This window comes from Miniopterus natalensis, chromosome X (assembly GCF_054644295.1).
Source record: "Miniopterus natalensis isolate mMinNat1 chromosome X, mMinNat1.hap1, whole genome shotgun sequence".
Taxonomy (NCBI): domain Eukaryota; kingdom Metazoa; phylum Chordata; class Mammalia; order Chiroptera; family Miniopteridae; genus Miniopterus; species Miniopterus natalensis.
This window is the reverse complement of record NC_142103.1, coordinates 101005934-101021968: the sequence shown is the minus strand read 5'-3', so window position 1 is coordinate 101021968 and position 16035 is coordinate 101005934. Positions and strand designations below refer to the sequence as shown.

The 16035-nt window shown below is 43.9% G+C and overlaps 2 protein-coding genes across 5 annotated transcripts in view; one reads left to right on the top strand and one right to left on the bottom strand.

Moving 5' to 3' along the window:
* Positions 1–1351: 1351 nt before the first annotated feature.
* On the bottom strand, positions 1352–12204 carry TRAPPC2 (trafficking protein particle complex subunit 2). Of its 2 annotated transcripts, none has more exons than XM_087829310.1 (5): positions 12107–12204; positions 6597–6708; positions 4065–4208; positions 3639–3725; positions 1352–2411 (listed from the first exon to the last, which is right to left on the bottom strand). In XM_087829310.1, the coding sequence occupies exons 2-5, from the start codon at positions 6687–6689 to the stop codon at positions 2313–2315; spliced, it is 423 nt and encodes a 140-aa protein (XP_087685436.1). In that variant the 5' UTR covers positions 6690–6708; positions 12107–12204; the 3' UTR covers positions 1352–2312. The 2 variants fall into 2 exon arrangements, with proteins under 2 accessions (XP_087685436.1, XP_087685437.1); XM_087829311.1 differs by having other exon boundaries at positions 1352–1631.
* A 76-nt stretch (positions 12205–12280) lies between these two features.
* Positions 12281–16035, top strand: part of OFD1 (OFD1 centriole and centriolar satellite protein) — a 31735-nt gene continuing 27980 nt past the window's right edge. The window contains exons 1-2 of one of the 3 annotated variants that reach the window (XM_087813324.1): positions 12281–12430; positions 12839–12937. In XM_087813324.1, coding sequence (XP_087669450.1) covers positions 12845–12937 — 93 coding nt within the window. In that variant the 5' untranslated portion in view covers positions 12281–12430; positions 12839–12844. Of the gene's footprint in view, positions 12431–12626; positions 12661–12838; positions 12938–16035 lie in introns of those variants that run through there. The other 2 variants (XM_087813325.1, XM_016202942.2) reach the window with 2 other exon arrangements.

The following is a 16035-nucleotide window of genomic DNA, read 5'->3' as shown; positions in this document are numbered from 1 at the left end:
GGGAGCAAAGCAGGTGCTGCGGGAGTGTGACAATAGCCGCAGAGCCCCCGAAGGGCGTGGGAGATCTGGGGTTCGGGAGGCGGGGGCCTGTGACGGTACTGCTGCCGCTTGGCCTGGGGCCGCCTGTGGCAGGGCGTTTCCGTGTCGCTGCGGATGCAGAGCCTTGGAGTCAGCGGTAAAGGCCGGCCACTGGCCTTGGAGAAAGGGCAAATGGGCATTTGCCCGCCGAGATGGCAGAGTAGGCTGTGGAAGGTGGAAGGGTACTCCAGCAATGGGTTACTTCAGACTTCTGAAGGGAAGGGTAAAGGGCCGCCTTCACCCTTGTGAAAAGCTCCCTAGTTGAAGTTAAAACATCCTAAATGTTCCTTGTCTTTAAAGAAAACTTTGCTTTACATTTTTATAAAAACTTAAGCTTTCACCGTAATATGACACGGATGCCAGTTCTCTTAAAATACCAGTGACTTGCGGGGCAGTGAGGTGTTAAGTAGGAAAAACGGCCCTGCGGGTTGTGAGGCGTCACCACGGTGGACTGCGCCCGGGAAGTGCTGTTGCGGCTGGAGAGAGAACACGGCTGTACCGGGTAGAGCGGAGGGGGCAACAGTGCAGCCTTCTAGGAAAGGGGACAGAACCAGATCGCTGCATTTTATCTGGGTCACTTTGGGAGTGCTAGCGATCACAAACGGAACGCTCACAGGTCTGCGCTCCGTGGAGCCTGATGTCCCTCCATTGCTCTTGTGCTCCGGGACCACCTACCAGATCTATGCTTTGCCAGCTCTCTCGTTCTGCCCTCACAGCAGTCCTAGTTCTGTCCCATCAGCTGTCCTCTCCCCATGCCCAGTGGGGCTTTTCCCACACCTTCTCGCGGCATGTTCTCCCCAGGAGGCCCGCCTAGAGCGCCTTCAGAGATGCAGGCACCCGTGAAACCTGGCACTTAGCTGCGGTAATGTACCCGCAGGGCTCCTGTTCCTTGTTCCCTTCACAGCCTCTCAAGCCCACAGAGAAGGATCTGTTCGCAGGGCACCCTTGTGCGACTGAGCCAGGCCCTGCGGGTGTCCAGCCTAGAACTTCCTGCTGCTGCTCCTGGCTGGCCCTGCTATATGGTCATTGAGGATAGAGCAAACTACGTAAAATAAATAACGTGGCGGGTCTCTCCAGTGAGCATGGCTGAAATTACTCCTAGGTTTCTAGCTTAGTATCTTTCTCTGCTGCTCCCAAAGCTCTGGCACCTAATTTGAGGTGATCTGAGTTCTGTAAAATGTGTTAAGATATAAGTTTGCAGACTTTTGATAGGGGAAATAAAACTAAAATGGTAGTGGTGGTCGGGTGAGCAGCACTTTAAAAAAATTCGATATTAAACTTCCACAATCCTGGACAAACATCTTTATTTAAGAAATCAAATAAATAGGGTAAAAAAAACTGGTAGCAACTTCACACAAAGATACAAGACCAAAGTTAGAATTACTTGCTCAAGTTATTCAGAAAGGAACAAAATTCTTCAAGTGCTTACAATTAGCACAGAAAATACGTGGTTATATTACTTGCTTTTCAACAGACAATTACTCGTTTACAGTAAGATCCCACAGTCATTACAAGAGACCACTCCTGCCGCCTCCGGTGTACAGCCTAAAAGGCTGGGAATGCAAATGTTAATGTAATTCAAGCTGTGCTTTGTTTACAACTCTAAAATTGCCTTGCAACTTTTCACTAACAGATATCAACAGGTTCATTTCATCCTCAGTATACTGTCTAAGGGAAAGGATCCCGGACTCCAGAATGACAGCGGGATCACCGTCCCGATCCGGACAGGGGCCGGCATGTGGCATTAGGCGCTGCAAATGCTGTTTGCCTGGGCTTGCGGGGCAGGGCTGTGAACAGTGCCTGTACGTTTTTATGTCAACTCCAGGTGTATGGATAAGCCCATGTGTGCGTTACCGTCATTCCTCACTGCGGACGCTTTAGTTTTAAACCTGGCTACCAACTCTTGACAGTGACGTATGGTGGTGGATTGTTACACCAAGATTAAGCTATATGAATGAGGAAAGTCAAAAGCTTATTCTCAAAATTTTAAAGGTATTTCAAGGTTGTTGAAAAAGAACTTATAAATAACTGTTCAGAAGCAAATATTAATCTATTGATAATTCTAAGAAACTGAATGTACTATTTTTAACTATAAAAGGAATTTCATTAGGTTTAGATAAATTGAGACTACAAGTAAAACTTTTCCAGGCTATTTAATCAAGTAACTTACAATGTACACATTCCTGAGTATACCCCATTGTAGCAACATTGTTTATTTCCAGATTTTTCTGCATTTAGCTTAAAAGGTATTTCTTCCCAAGAAACTGAACTTTCCTGTCAAATGCACTGGATCGAATAGGAGAATTGGGTTCATAAAATGGATTCATTGCAAACTAGGAAAGAAGAAAGAATTAGTGAGTTTGTCAGAGTAAAAAGGCTGACAAGTAATAGGCCTCTAAATAGTTTTGAGTTTTAAATGAAATCATCAAAGACATTCAAAACAAAAGTCTGAAGACCATATTTTTAAGTTTCCACGAAAATGTTCCATTGTTAAATAGTAACTTCCCCTTAAAGAACTTTCTTTCTTGGTGTTTTAGTTTTGAGCAGCACCTGTGGTAAAACTGATGGTAGTATGCATAAGTGTTGCCTGTGTAAGCAAAATTAACTTTCAGGATTCACCCTGTGTGTGAATTACTAATCTCCTCACATTCACTGTAGACATGTGGATTAATCTGTAAAACCCTTTGGCTACATAAAATACAAACTAAAAACCTGCCATATGCTCAGAGATAAAGTTATACCACACTGACTAAAAGTTACTAGTGTGATAATTTTTTAATAATCAGGTTTTTAACACTCTCTTTAACACAAGGCTAAGTGATCAGTTTCTCAGATAACAATGAGTATACCATAATGTCAAAGAAAGTTACTAATGCAATCACTAATGAGGAAAGGAGTTACCAATTTTTATACCTTAATCACTGTGTCTATCTTTATAAGAGGGCTAAATATTCTTATTTGCTACTGCTGACTAGGAATATTGTTAGCTGTGCTGATACACAAAAAACCTTGTTCAAATACAGAGCATTTAAATGATTAAGAAATACTGTTGTCAGCACTGCAGTTTAACCACCGATATCCTATTATTATTTTATTTTTTTCCAATCAAGTATCAAGAAATGTGGGTGGCACAATTCTCCTTGGGTGACTATTTGACAATATATGAATCACTTCCCGCTGGTTTATGATCTGTATTCATTGCACTGTAACTTATTTGTAAAGTAGGTGGAAAACATTTTAGATTAAAATTATAAAGGAATTTCTCATATGGAGAATACTTCCTTCTCTCTCTTTAGGGTTCCCTAGTAAAAACTATATGCACCAAAATGGGGAGAATAAAATCGATTTAAAAATAACCATGAGTTCTTTTCCTAAATACATGATAACCTGGTGGTGAAGACTTGCCCATTGAGGGAGCTGCCAGGGATGGTTTTGACGGAGGGAGAGCTAATCTGAGATGAAAACTGTAGTATAAAGGAGTCACTTCAACAGGCCAGTTCCCTGCCAAAGTTTGAATCTCTTGTGATTATCAGACTTAAAAAGTTACAGAATACACATACCTTTATGTATAGGTCATAGACATCAGTAAAGAAGTTCTTTATTCCATCTTCTTGCCTCATGTCATGAAGCATAATAAATCTCATATGTGAAATAATTAAGGTATAATTTTTAGAAATGAAAAACGAAAAGCAACCAGTTCAAAGTTAGGTTAGTTTTACCTTAAAGAGAACATAATCTTTTAAAGTTAAAAAATAAAACCACCCTTGATAATGTTCAGATAAACCTTAGTTTTATATATGAGACTTGGTTTTAAAATGATGTTAAATTACAATGAATTTTCCCCCCTAAAAATAGTGAAACCCATAAGCAGCAATTTTTCACCTGACACTTCGAAGCGCGCAGACGCAGCCTGGAACGTGTGTCCCATGCTCTAGTTTGCCACCCAACCTTTACTTAGGTATCTTTATTCGGAAGGTAAGGATATGACCTGCGGTAACAAACGCTGACACAAACCACTCGTTGAACTTGTCCACAGTTTTCAAGTACATGTTGTTCGTCAGCCACATGTTCTCATCCACCAGGTCGAGGGCGGCATGAGCGATGAACTGGTTCAGATGACGATGGTCGTCCTAGATGAGCGTGAGCGGCGCCAGGTTAACGTTTCCGTACCGCACCAAGAAAGCCAACACTGCATTCTGTAAATCCTGTACATAGCTCTTGTGCGGGGGACACTTTCTTTTACTTTGCTTATTAATGGCATGAGACTTATAAAAGATCTTTTGTGTTTTCACATCATATTCTACTTTTAAATTTGGTATCTAAAAGTCAACAAGTATAAACAGCCAACTATAGTAATTAAAATAGATCCTTCTTTCTAGAAGCTTGTATCTTTTTAGAGGAAGACAGGAAAAAATACCTAAGACGTTGTGGTAAAGGACAGAACTTAGGTGAGCTGGGGCTAAGGAGGCGGCGAAGGAGAGCTACAGAGAGACGCTGCTGGCACGGGCCTCAGGCTGCGGTGAGGGGAGCTTCCTGCACAGCGACACCTGGCGAGGCGGCAGCAGTCCCGAAGGGCTGGCACAGGCCTCTTTCAGGTGTAAGGAGTTTGCCTGGCAGGGGAACCTGGGCGTGGCAGGAGGCCCTGCTTAACCCGTGAGCAGTCAGGCCCCTGTGTGAGAAATGGCAGGACACAGTCCTGAGAGAGCTGGGAGTGTCTTTTTCATGGGCTGAAACAGCTTAACTGGAGAAGGTGGGAATGTCCCGCCATAATGTAGAGGGAATTCACAATCTGAAAAGCAGTCTTACTCCTGTGGAGTTCTTATTTTCAAAATGCATTTTTCAAAGAACACCTCTGTTACGGGTTGAGTTGCACCCACCCCCCTTCCTATGCTGTAGTCCTAACCCAGTACCTCAGAATGCCACCTTATTTGGAAAGAGGGTCGTCGTAGATGTAATTAGTTAACATGAGCTCATGCTAGAGTAGAGTGGGCTCCAATCCAATATGACTGATGTATTTATAAAGGGGGACACTTGGACACAGACACATCCAAGGAGAACGCCATATGAAGACTGGGGTTCTGCTGCCACGAGCCAAGGAACTACCAGAAACTACCGAGGGGTCCTGCCCACCCTTGATCTGGGACTTCTGAGCTCCAGAACTGTGAGACAAGACGTTTCCGTTGTGCTAAGCCACCCAGTTTTTGTATTCTGTAATGGCAGCCCTCGGGAACAAATACAGCCTCTTTGCTGAGGAGGCTGTTGTCGTGACTGGGCTGCAGGAAGGCTGCCAGTTGCCCTGGAATCCCTCGCACAGCTAAAGCATGTTTACTTCACTCCTGCTGCCATGATGCAGCTAATTTAATCCTTAGAGAAATGGATGCATTTTGTGTCTGGCTTACAGCAGCATTTTCCATTACTTTACAGTGATGATCAATCTGGAGAGATTAGGAGAAAACTGTAGAAATGCTTTCAGAAGGTAAGTGGTACCATCTTGCAATGACGTGTTTTTACATGTACTGCTTTACGTATCACCAGGCCACCGGAGTGCACAGGAACTATATTTAAGTAGCTGTGTGACACAAAGCAACAACTACTATAGAGATGCCGCAGACCAAAGTTTTAATGAGCAACGTGCTCACAGGAATGCAGAAAATGATGTAGCAACAACACCTGGTAGGATAATCACTTAAACTTCTATCGTATTTTAGTGGCAAGGTCTGAAGAGTTGAAAAGCATCCTATACTGGACTGGACATTATGCATTACAATTAATTTCAAAAATCAATTCCTGTCTTAAAGAATGTGAAAGCTTATTTTGGGAGGTTGGGAGAAACACAGCACAGTTTGCTGGCAATTAGGAACATGGACTAGTACAGAAAGATGGAAGGGACCCAGGTGTTCTCACTTTAAGACTATGGCTCTGTTTACTCTGAATGGAGACATGTTCTCCAACAGAGCCTGTTTTTCTAGAACCAATCTTGACAACAAGGAAGCCAGGTGTGTCACTGGGGAGGAGAGCATGTGGGCACCAGCCAGCAGATAATGTAGAAGGTCCCTGGAAACAGCCATTGCCTCAGGGACAGCAGGAAGACATGTAAGTAAGGGTTCCTTTTAACCCTCCCAGGTGTAAATGGATCTCCTATGTATGTCCTGATGAAAAATGTGACTTGCAGGGAAAGAATGGGCTTTTATGGCATTTCAAGGCAGCAACAACTATTTTTCCAGACTGACTACAGGTGGATCATGTGCTTAAGTAGTAGCTTTTCCTAGTCGGGTGGCACAGGGAATAGAAGACCAGAGTATCCTGCTTGTACATGCTAAGTGTGTGCTGATAAAGGAGAAATAAACAATTCAGAGGACATTCCGTGGCTGGCTTCTGTCAACCCGTGGGAATGCAGAGCAAGCCTTGTTTAATTGTTACTTCATCTGTCCAAGTCTCCAGTTCTAAAATCATATTATACCATTATCATTACAATAGCATGACAATTCTTATAGGATTTTTTAAGGTTCCATACGCACCTTCGACTCTGCTTTTCCAGGTGGCAAAAACTCCATTTCAAAAACAGGATTATCATGGTGGCCAACAATTACAAAGTAGAAGCTTCCAGACATTGTCTTCAATATATGGCTCCTAATTAAATGAAAAGAAGACATATTTTTAGTACTCAATACTGAAAACCAAAAATGGTTAACTGGGAGTGTCCAGTCCCAGAGAAAGTACAACTGAGTTGTGCCAGAGCCCAGGGTGCATGAAGCCTCACTGGGACTCCTGCTGATTCACACAGAACGTGCAGCAAAAGCCAAAGAAATAGGAAATGTATTTCCTAACAAATACAACATTTTGTCAAGGAAATCTGGGCACAGCTGGCACGTTTACCTCTGGAATTGGAAGGCCATAGCTGGGAAAAAAGGCAGACAGGAGACTGTTGGTATGATGAAGTAAGTAGGATTTAAAATATTATTTGGGACAGGGGTCGTCACACTGCAGCTTGTAGGCCAAATGTGGCCTCATCTGACTTACAATCGTCGAAGGCTGCTTTTGCCCTACAGTGGCAGAGTTGAGCAGTTGTGACAGAGACCACCTGGCCCTTTACAGAAAAAACTGGTCCCTGTTTTAGGGGAAAATGAGCAAAAGGCCCAAATAGTAAAACTGGATAACAAAGACAAGCAGAAATGATACAAAAGCTATGCAAAACTAGGAGAATTGGCCATGACTGCCAAGAGAAAGTGAGGGGAAGAGGGTGGGAGCTTGAAACTGCAACCAAGTCAACAGTGATATCATCCATTTTTGCTGCAATATAGTTTCATAGCTGGAGCGTGCCAAGGGAAGGGCTTACTTTCTTAAGCACAAACGTTTAAGCAGCAGAGATAAAAATTAAGGCAGACCCCCCCCACACACACGTTTAAGAAGCAGAAGACAATATATGTTTAAGGAAGATTACCACCCCCACACACTGTCCCGTGTGGAGATCCATGACTGAGGGAGAAGCATGGTGCTAAGGACAGAGTGGGGATCAACAAAGGGAACTGAAGGGAACGCCGAATAAAGACTATCTCAAACTACACAGCTGGGCAGAACCTGAGCCGCCAAGAATCTGACTTTATGAATAGCCGAAGGGAAGTAACTATTCAATTCTTTTAAAAAATATATCTTTATTGATTTTAGAGACAGGAAGGGAGAGGGAGAGATGGAAACATCAATGAGAGTCATTGATTGGCTGCCTCCTGCATGTTCCCCACTGGGGATGGAGCCCGCAACCCAGGCTTGTGCCCCACCAGGATCGAACCACGGTCTCCTGGATCATAGGCTGATGCTCAACCACTGAGCCATGCCTGGCTGGCCAACTCTATTCAATTCTGACAAGGAAAAACTGAAAGGTGAAGTGAGAGGAAAGGAAACCATACGACCACATTGTCTCAGGAAGGAAATACCCACAATCACTTACTGTTTGAGGGCTTACTATGCCTAGGTAGTGGGCAAAGGGGAGACACTCTAGGACTCTGTCTGTCCTATACATGGAACTTTCTGTGAGAATGGAAAAGTTCTATACCTGTGCTGTCCGATGTGGCAGCCACTGGAGGCTAATGAGCACTTGAAATGTGGCTAGTGTGCCTGCAGAACTGAATTTGAAATTTTATTTGATTAAAATTTAAATAGCCACATGTGATTCGTGGCTACTGTATTAGACAGTGCAGCTCTAGATCAGTGATTCCAAACTTTTTTTTTTTTGAAAGTTCTGGAATCTCCTCCACCTTCCCTCCACCCATGAAGTATTACTTAAACACAAATACAAATAAAGCAACAGCTGTGTGAGTTGTGTAAGTGTCTGCTCGGCTTTCCCATCACCTGAAATAGGGGCCTTCAAGTATCTCCAAAGGAGACTAGGTCTCGAGGTGTGGAGGAGGGAGCTACACAGAACTTGGCAATGGATTAAACAGGTGAACCGAGGACGTTTCCAAATGTCTGACTGAGGTCATCAAGCAGAATATAAGGATGTGCTGCTATTCACCAAGAAAAGAGGGAAGAGGGAGGAAATGAACATGTCAGTTTTGAACATGGGGTGGTAGCCAGAACAGCCCTCCCACCCGGCTCCCGCCCTGCCCTCAATAGCTCCTCATCCTAATCTCGGGAACCTGTGAGTTAATTTACAAGGTAAAGGTAAAGGGGAATTAAGGCTACAGATGGAACTAAGGTGGTTCATCAGCTGACCTTAAGATAGGAGAGGATCCTGGCCAACCCAGGTGGGCCCAATGTAATTATAAGGGGCTTTAAAAGCCAAGGAGGGCGGCAGGAGAGGAAGTCAGGGGGGAACGTGACTACAGGATGGTTACGAGGTGCAGTGTTGCTGGCTTTAAAGATGGACGAAGGGGCCACCGGTTACGGAATATGAGTGGCCTTCAGCAGCTGGAATGGACAAAGGAACAGTCTCCCCGAGAGCCCCCAGAAGGGAACGCAGCCTCCTGATGCCTGGATTTCAGCGCAGTAAGACCCATGTCGGACTTCTAAGAACTGTAATGTAATGCATTTGTGTTGCTTTAAGCCACTAAACTTGTAATTTGTTATGGCAGCAGCAGAAAACTCACACACGTCAAAGCTGAAAAACACACACACCTTTACAGGTATGAGAAAAAAGGAAATATTCAAGGAAGTGTCAGCAAAAAGGTAGAAGGTGCACTCTGTAAAGAGAGTGGGGACAAAGGGAGTTCATTTACCATGGCACATGGGTTTCAAAGCATGTGGGAAAGGTTGGGGGGGCGAAGGGCATCCAGATGACGCTATTAGAGCAATTAGGGGATGAGAGCATGTTTTTTTCCAGCCTAAATCCCTAATACCGAGCCCAGCATATACTAAGTTTGCAGAATGGCGCTGCGAGGAGGGGGCTGTAGTTTAGACAGTATTTTTGAGATGACCCTGGAATATGGGAGAGGAAATGGAGGAATGAAACGCATGGTGGGATTAACTAGCCCAGCTGAGGCCCCGGGTGGGGGCGTCTCAGGCTTGATAGCTGAAGTCTGTGTTCAAGTGATCAACAGCATCTTTGTGAGAAGCTGCTTGAGGCACTACAAGGGACAGGGCTTGTTGCCTGAAGGTAGGGGAGGCAGGACTCACCTGGTGTGAAAACGGCAGCTCTCTCTGGTAGCTAGAGTGCCCCTGAGCTGCTTTCGGGAGAGGCAACTAAACAAACCAAGGTGGTGCTACATGGAACTCTGTACTACCTTGAACTCAGGATGGGCAGGGTACTAACTAGCAATGAACACGGAAATGGGACCGGGGACCAGAAACCTGTGAGGCTAGCTCAGAAAGGCAAAGCCCAAAATGAGCTGAAATGTGTGGAATATGTTAAGACAAACAAGCCTTTTTTACTAGAATACAAGCAGGAAAACGGGAGAAAGAGCAACTGCTTCAAGCACCTGGTGTATACAAATAACAGAGGACACAGGTCTGCTGAACTTCAATTTTCTCGAAGAGAATGATTTTCAAACAGCAAATGTGCAAGAAGGTTAGGCAGGCTATGAACCACAAGATGGCAATATAAAAAAAAATCTAGACATTTCAATAAATACAAGTCTTCAGGTTGCAGCAAACTACATGTCTTGGATTAACAAATACGATTCTATATCTAGTGATCAGTCACATTTGAGAAGTTGCTGGAACAGAAAAGAGCCATAGCATCAGATATAGGTGTTATTCCTATTTTCAGAAACAAAAAGGCTTACCTCCTAGGCTATAGTTGGGTACATTCAAAGAGATTAAAACGCCAACAAAAATACGTATAAAATGGTTGTCTTTAGTCAGACACCACTAGGAGGTTTTATTATACACTTAAGTCATTTAACATGAATCCCTAGACAAATACAGAGTAGGTTATTATTCATTTATATGCTCCTGGTTACACTGAGAACAAGTCATGGCAAACCTAAATTTTCTGTTTTGGAAGGGAAATCCAGGAGACAGTAAGTCCCTTTGGGAAGTAATTTGGTATCTACCTAAAAACAACTAGAGATCTTTAGCTTGGATGGCAAGTCTGTGGTATCCCCAGAGCTACAACAGTGCCGGAGGCCCAGGAAACACTCATATGTTGAATAAGGGACACAACTCATAGCTTACTAGAACATTAAAGTGCTCCAAGTCGGACAGCATGGGGTCCCTGGGTAGCCTTTGAAGTTGACCTTAACCTAGTCCAGCTCCACATTTGAATCAATAACAACTTACCACATTCAAAGATAACCCGCAAGGGCAGCAAATTTATTAAAGGCAAAAGTCAAGATTCAAAACTATCTCCACAGCTAGGATAATCAGGTGTGAAACTGAAGTAGAATTTAATAGGACACAAAATAAAGTCCTGTACTTGGGCTTAAAAACACTGCACAACAGGATGAGAAAACCTAGTTTAAGAGTTCATCTACAAGAACCCAAAGTTTTCATTGATTGCAAGCTCAATAAAAGGCAGCACTCTGATACAGTGGTCACAAAAAGCGAATGCAATTCTAAGCTGCATTAAGAGAAGACAATGTCCTCTTCACTAATACCATCATCTCTGGGGAACATACTCGGTTCTGGGAATCGTATTTTAAAATCAATAACAGCTGTGTGCTGGGAGGAGGGAGGGATCTAGGGTAGGGAATGTTCTGGACAAACGCTACTGAAGGAACTGAGGATGTTTAAATTGACCAGGGGAAAAGACTTTTTTTGGGGGGTGGGTGGGGTGTCGGTGTACAGCACAACCTAATCTGTAAAGATGATATGCTGTCTAATGGAAAAGGGATTTGACTAGGGGTGGCAAATGGGTTTCCTTTCCTGAACCACGTCTAATCAACTGGTAGTGCCTGCCAGGAACTGGTGCTGCGAAAGATTGAGACTAAGTGTGGTCAACGGGAAAGGTCCATTTGCACTGTCACGGGTTAGGGGAGGGCAGTTGCCTACGTGAGTGCCAAGTATTTGCTTTTTGTCACCATCCAAATAATACCCATTAAAGCCTAGATAAATCACATTTTCCCCACAGAGATGTCTCTGCGGGCGGGCTTCCATCTTCAACTACCTCTTTTTCTAAACTGTACAGTGCATCTTGGTTCACCTTTATTTTCCCAGCCTGCAAGACGGTGGGTGCTAAAGTCTAGCTCACTGACTTTCCACCGGTGATTTTTGCCTCCCCGAGGGGATCTGGCAGTGTCTGGAGCCGCTCTCGGCGGTCAGAACGGGTGGGGAGGTGCTGCTGGCATCTAGTGGGTAGAGGCCAGGGAGGCTGCTAACCACCCCGCGGTGCACAAGACAACGCCCACAGCAGAGATTTTGCGGGCCCCAAACGGCACAGGCCGCGCTTAAGCAGCTCTGGGTTACTGAGCGACCTGGTGAAAGGACAAAGCAGCGAAGCCCCGCAGCTGCCGGCGTTGGCCGGGTGCACTGCGCGGGCTGCGATGGGCGGGCCCGCATCGGGACATAGAGGAAGAGTCAACACCCAGGTCTCGCGGGGCTGAGTCCCCCTGGAGCCGCCGCCCTCCCCCGCCCCCAGCCCTCGCTCTAGCCCTACCTGCGCCGAGACGTAGACCACGTAAATATCCGGTAGGTTCCCGCGGTGCCGACCCGCGCTCCGCGGCTTCAGTTAGGACGCCCGGAGCGTCCCTCGCGATACCCGGAGGTTCCGCTCTCGCGATATGTGGGCGGGGCTTCCGGCGGTTGAGTGGCGCGGGCTCGCGCAGGCGCTGGAGGGCTCCGGACTGGGAAAGCTCGGCTGCGCTCGGCGGTAGAGGGCGGACCGGTTGCGAGCAGCGCGTCCTCACGTGGCGCCTCGCCTCCTAGGTCCCAGGGTTTCCCCGGCTTTGTCGCTCGACGTCGCTGCCCCGCGGCGGCCCCGGTGAGAGTCGCGCTCGCGCCCAGTGCCCGACCCTCCCCCCCCCCACGGGACCCCGAGGAGAGGAAGTGCGTGTCTCGGCCGGGGTTCCTACTTCGCAGGGGGCGGCAGAGCGTCGAGCATCCCGATTCGGCGGCTCCCGTGCGGGGCGCGGGGACTGCCCCGGCGGGGACTGCGGCGCGGCGTGGGCGGGGCTGGCGTGGTGGGACGCGGCCGCCCGAGCGCGGGACCAGGTACATGCCGCGGCCGCCGCTCGGGCGCCGGAGGAGCGCGAGCCCCTTGTGTGTGTGCGTTTCGGCGCCGTTCCCCGCCGGCCCTTTCCGAGCTGTCCCGCGGGTTAGCGCCGGTCCGTGCGTTTCCAGAAAGCCCCCGCTCTGCCTGCCCCGTAACCGTGAGCATCTTCTCTTGCAGTCCACTATGCCCCCCAAATATGACTCGTTGAGTCAAGACGAGCTACGCAAAAGGCTGTACCAGACGTTTAAGGACCGGGGTATACTGGACACGCTCAAGGTATCGGCTTTAGGCTTATCCGTTAGATACCTTTTACAAGTGGACGCCGTAGCCGGCAGTCCACGTGGGAATTGACCCAGGCCTTGGTGTTGAAAATTATGTGCGTGTATACGTGTATATATAGTCTTGGTGTGTGACCTTTTGATGTTTTGTATAACTCGTTGTCCTCGAACAAGTCTCAAATGCTTTCGAGTTCGCGCGGTCTTTATATTCTCATAGGTTTTTTGAACTGACATTCAGATAGGAGCGAATAACTTTATAAAATGAACACATTTTAGTAAGGTTAGGCTTGTTTGATGAAGCTGGTTTATAGGTTCCTGAATTTAAATGGTATCGTAATAGTCATGCTTGAGTGAAGGAAATTGACATGATATGGAAAACGTTAAGTGTACTGCTTACTGTAGAATAGTTTCAGGAATGAGAACATTCTTTAAAATATCTTTGAAAGTATGAAGGTTTCATTTGCACATTAGTGCAAATACTTATTAGTATGAATTAACTGCAGGGAGTCGGATTAACAGCAATGAGTAGAATTACTCAAACATGTTTTCATTACTGTATACATTGCAGAAATATATTTTACACTTAAAAATGGGAAATTAAGGAAAAGTGAGATTGCTTTTTTTTCCTTCTCCCGCCCCCATTGTTTTTGTAATTAAAAAACACACAAAACAAACAAACAAAAAAACCCACTTCAAACTCATCGGAAAAGTACAGGAAAACATGAAGGAGGAAAGTCATCTCTGATAGAACCACTCATTGGCATAATATATGTGTGCGTATGTGTGTGTTCTTCTTAGTTCAATATTATATGGTGAGCATTTTCCTTTGTCCTTAAAAGTTTCTTCAAATTCTCATTTTCACTGGCAGCAGGCTCATGTTTGGATGTATGTGTAATTTATGTAGCATTTCCCTGTTGAATATTTAATTTTGGCAGCAAACATTTATTAATACGTTTTATATATATAAATTAACAGCGAGGAGTAGGATTAGTTCAGACCCGTTTTCATAACTATATGTATTTCAGAGGTATATCTTACACTTAAAATGTTGACTAGGTTATACCCAGGTCTACACATTCTTCAGTTGCATTTCTCATTTTTTTGCCTAAAGTGGTATTACTTATGGTCTTCTATGACTCTGTCCTGGAAAATCGCAGGGCGTGAGCACTTCTTTTTAAGGCTCTTGGTGTCTCGTTCTAGAAAGATTGTAATAGTGTATATTCCACCAGCAGTTTGAGAATGCTTGTTTCACTCCAGTATTATCGCATTTTAAAAACCAATCTAAGATTGAAAAACTCTTATTTTAGTACTTATTCCTTTGATTATTAATGAAGTTGCACGTATTGTCTGGCTATTTGTATGTTTTTCATGGATTGGCAGTTCATGTCTCTTGCTCAATTTTTTGGAGTGTTAGTGTTTTCTTACTAACATATAAGAAATCATTTAATAGAAACTATTAATCTTTTTTCCATTTTTGTGGCAATGCTTTTATCTTGGTGTTCAATTTTAATTTGGCTCTAAAAATGTTAATGATATATTTTTATATAGTCAAATCTATTGATTTTTTTTTTTTTTTTGCTGATTATTCTCAGTGAATTTTTCTCCACCAGTAGCATGAATAGTCACTTTTTAAGTTTTTCAAAAGATTTCCCTTTTTATAGTTAACGCTGTAACCCACCTGGAGTTAATTGTAGGGTATAATGCATTAATACAGCTTCTAATGTGGGGTGGCCATTGTATTTCTGGGTATGGCATATTTTCTTTTTCTGTGTTTCTGGATTAGATTTGATAGTGTTTCTCATCCTATCTGTAGTCACAATTGACATTGACTAATCCTTTTTGAGCTCTCTCTTGGCTTTGGTGTGGGGATTATGCTGGCCTTGTTGGCTGTATAGGTGCAATATATCCTTGGGAGAAATGTTTCCTGTTTGCAGCTGTTGTTTCTGGAATTCCAGCTTGATCAATGGCAGGACAGAGTTTCACTCTTTCAGTCTGAGCTAATTTTTATTTTCTCAGTTCAATGACTGGTCTGGGTGCGTTCTAATTTTTAAAATTTCTCGAATTTTTGAATGGCCTAACTCATATTCTATTTGGATGTTCGAAAAGAATTTGTATTTATGGTTAAGTACAAAGTCATAGATACCTGTTAAATGAAGTTTACTAAATCTTTTTCATATTTTGAGTCCACTTAATCTGTCAATTTCTAAGAGATGTGCTGAGGGTCCCTAAGTCTCTTCTCTCCCACTTCCCCTCTCCCCACAATAATTGTACTTATTTTTACCTTAGGGACATTGCAAGGTTTAATTCCGAGTGTATTTTCCTCTTTGCATTGGCTGCTGGAAAGGCCCCAGCCAGTCTTGCCATTTCTTCTGGCAAGTGCTAGATGGCATGCTTTTTGTATTTGCCAAGATGGAAATTCATCTATAATGTCATTTAATTTTTTTATACTCATTTTCCTTTTACCCTGCTCATATCACTCATTTAAATTTTATCTTATTTCAGTACTTGTTTGCAAGATACTCTGAGTCACTTTTGTCAATTAAGCTGGACCTAAATATATTACTTCTCTAGTATGTTACAAGTCTTATTAAACCACCTCTGAATTTTATTGGTGGAGAATGCTGTAGTTTCTTTTTTCTTGCTTTATTATTGCTGTTACTGAACTCTATTAGAGGAGGCAGAGCATGTATATTCTGCTCAGTGTAAATGTCTTTGGTACTATAGGACTTTCTATGTGTAAGTCCTGTTCTATACTGGTAGTTATAAACTGTTCTCTCTAGCTGAAGGATAGAAGATAGAGGTATAGCAACTCCATTTGTTTCTTGCTTGTATTCTATTGATATGAATATATTAGATATTATTTAGTGTTGAACCCCATGGATATACGCAACGTACTCTTAAGCTCAGCCCAATTATATGTTTCCAGATTATATGCAAAATAGATTAGAACAAATATCTAGTAGTTCAGTTAATTTAGAGATTTTCTTAAAATCCAAAGGAATAATACTAGTTATAACCTTGAAAAAATTACCCACCTTGAACCTGAATTTCCTTATTTATAAAATGTCTTGAGATGTAAATACTATATATGAAAGT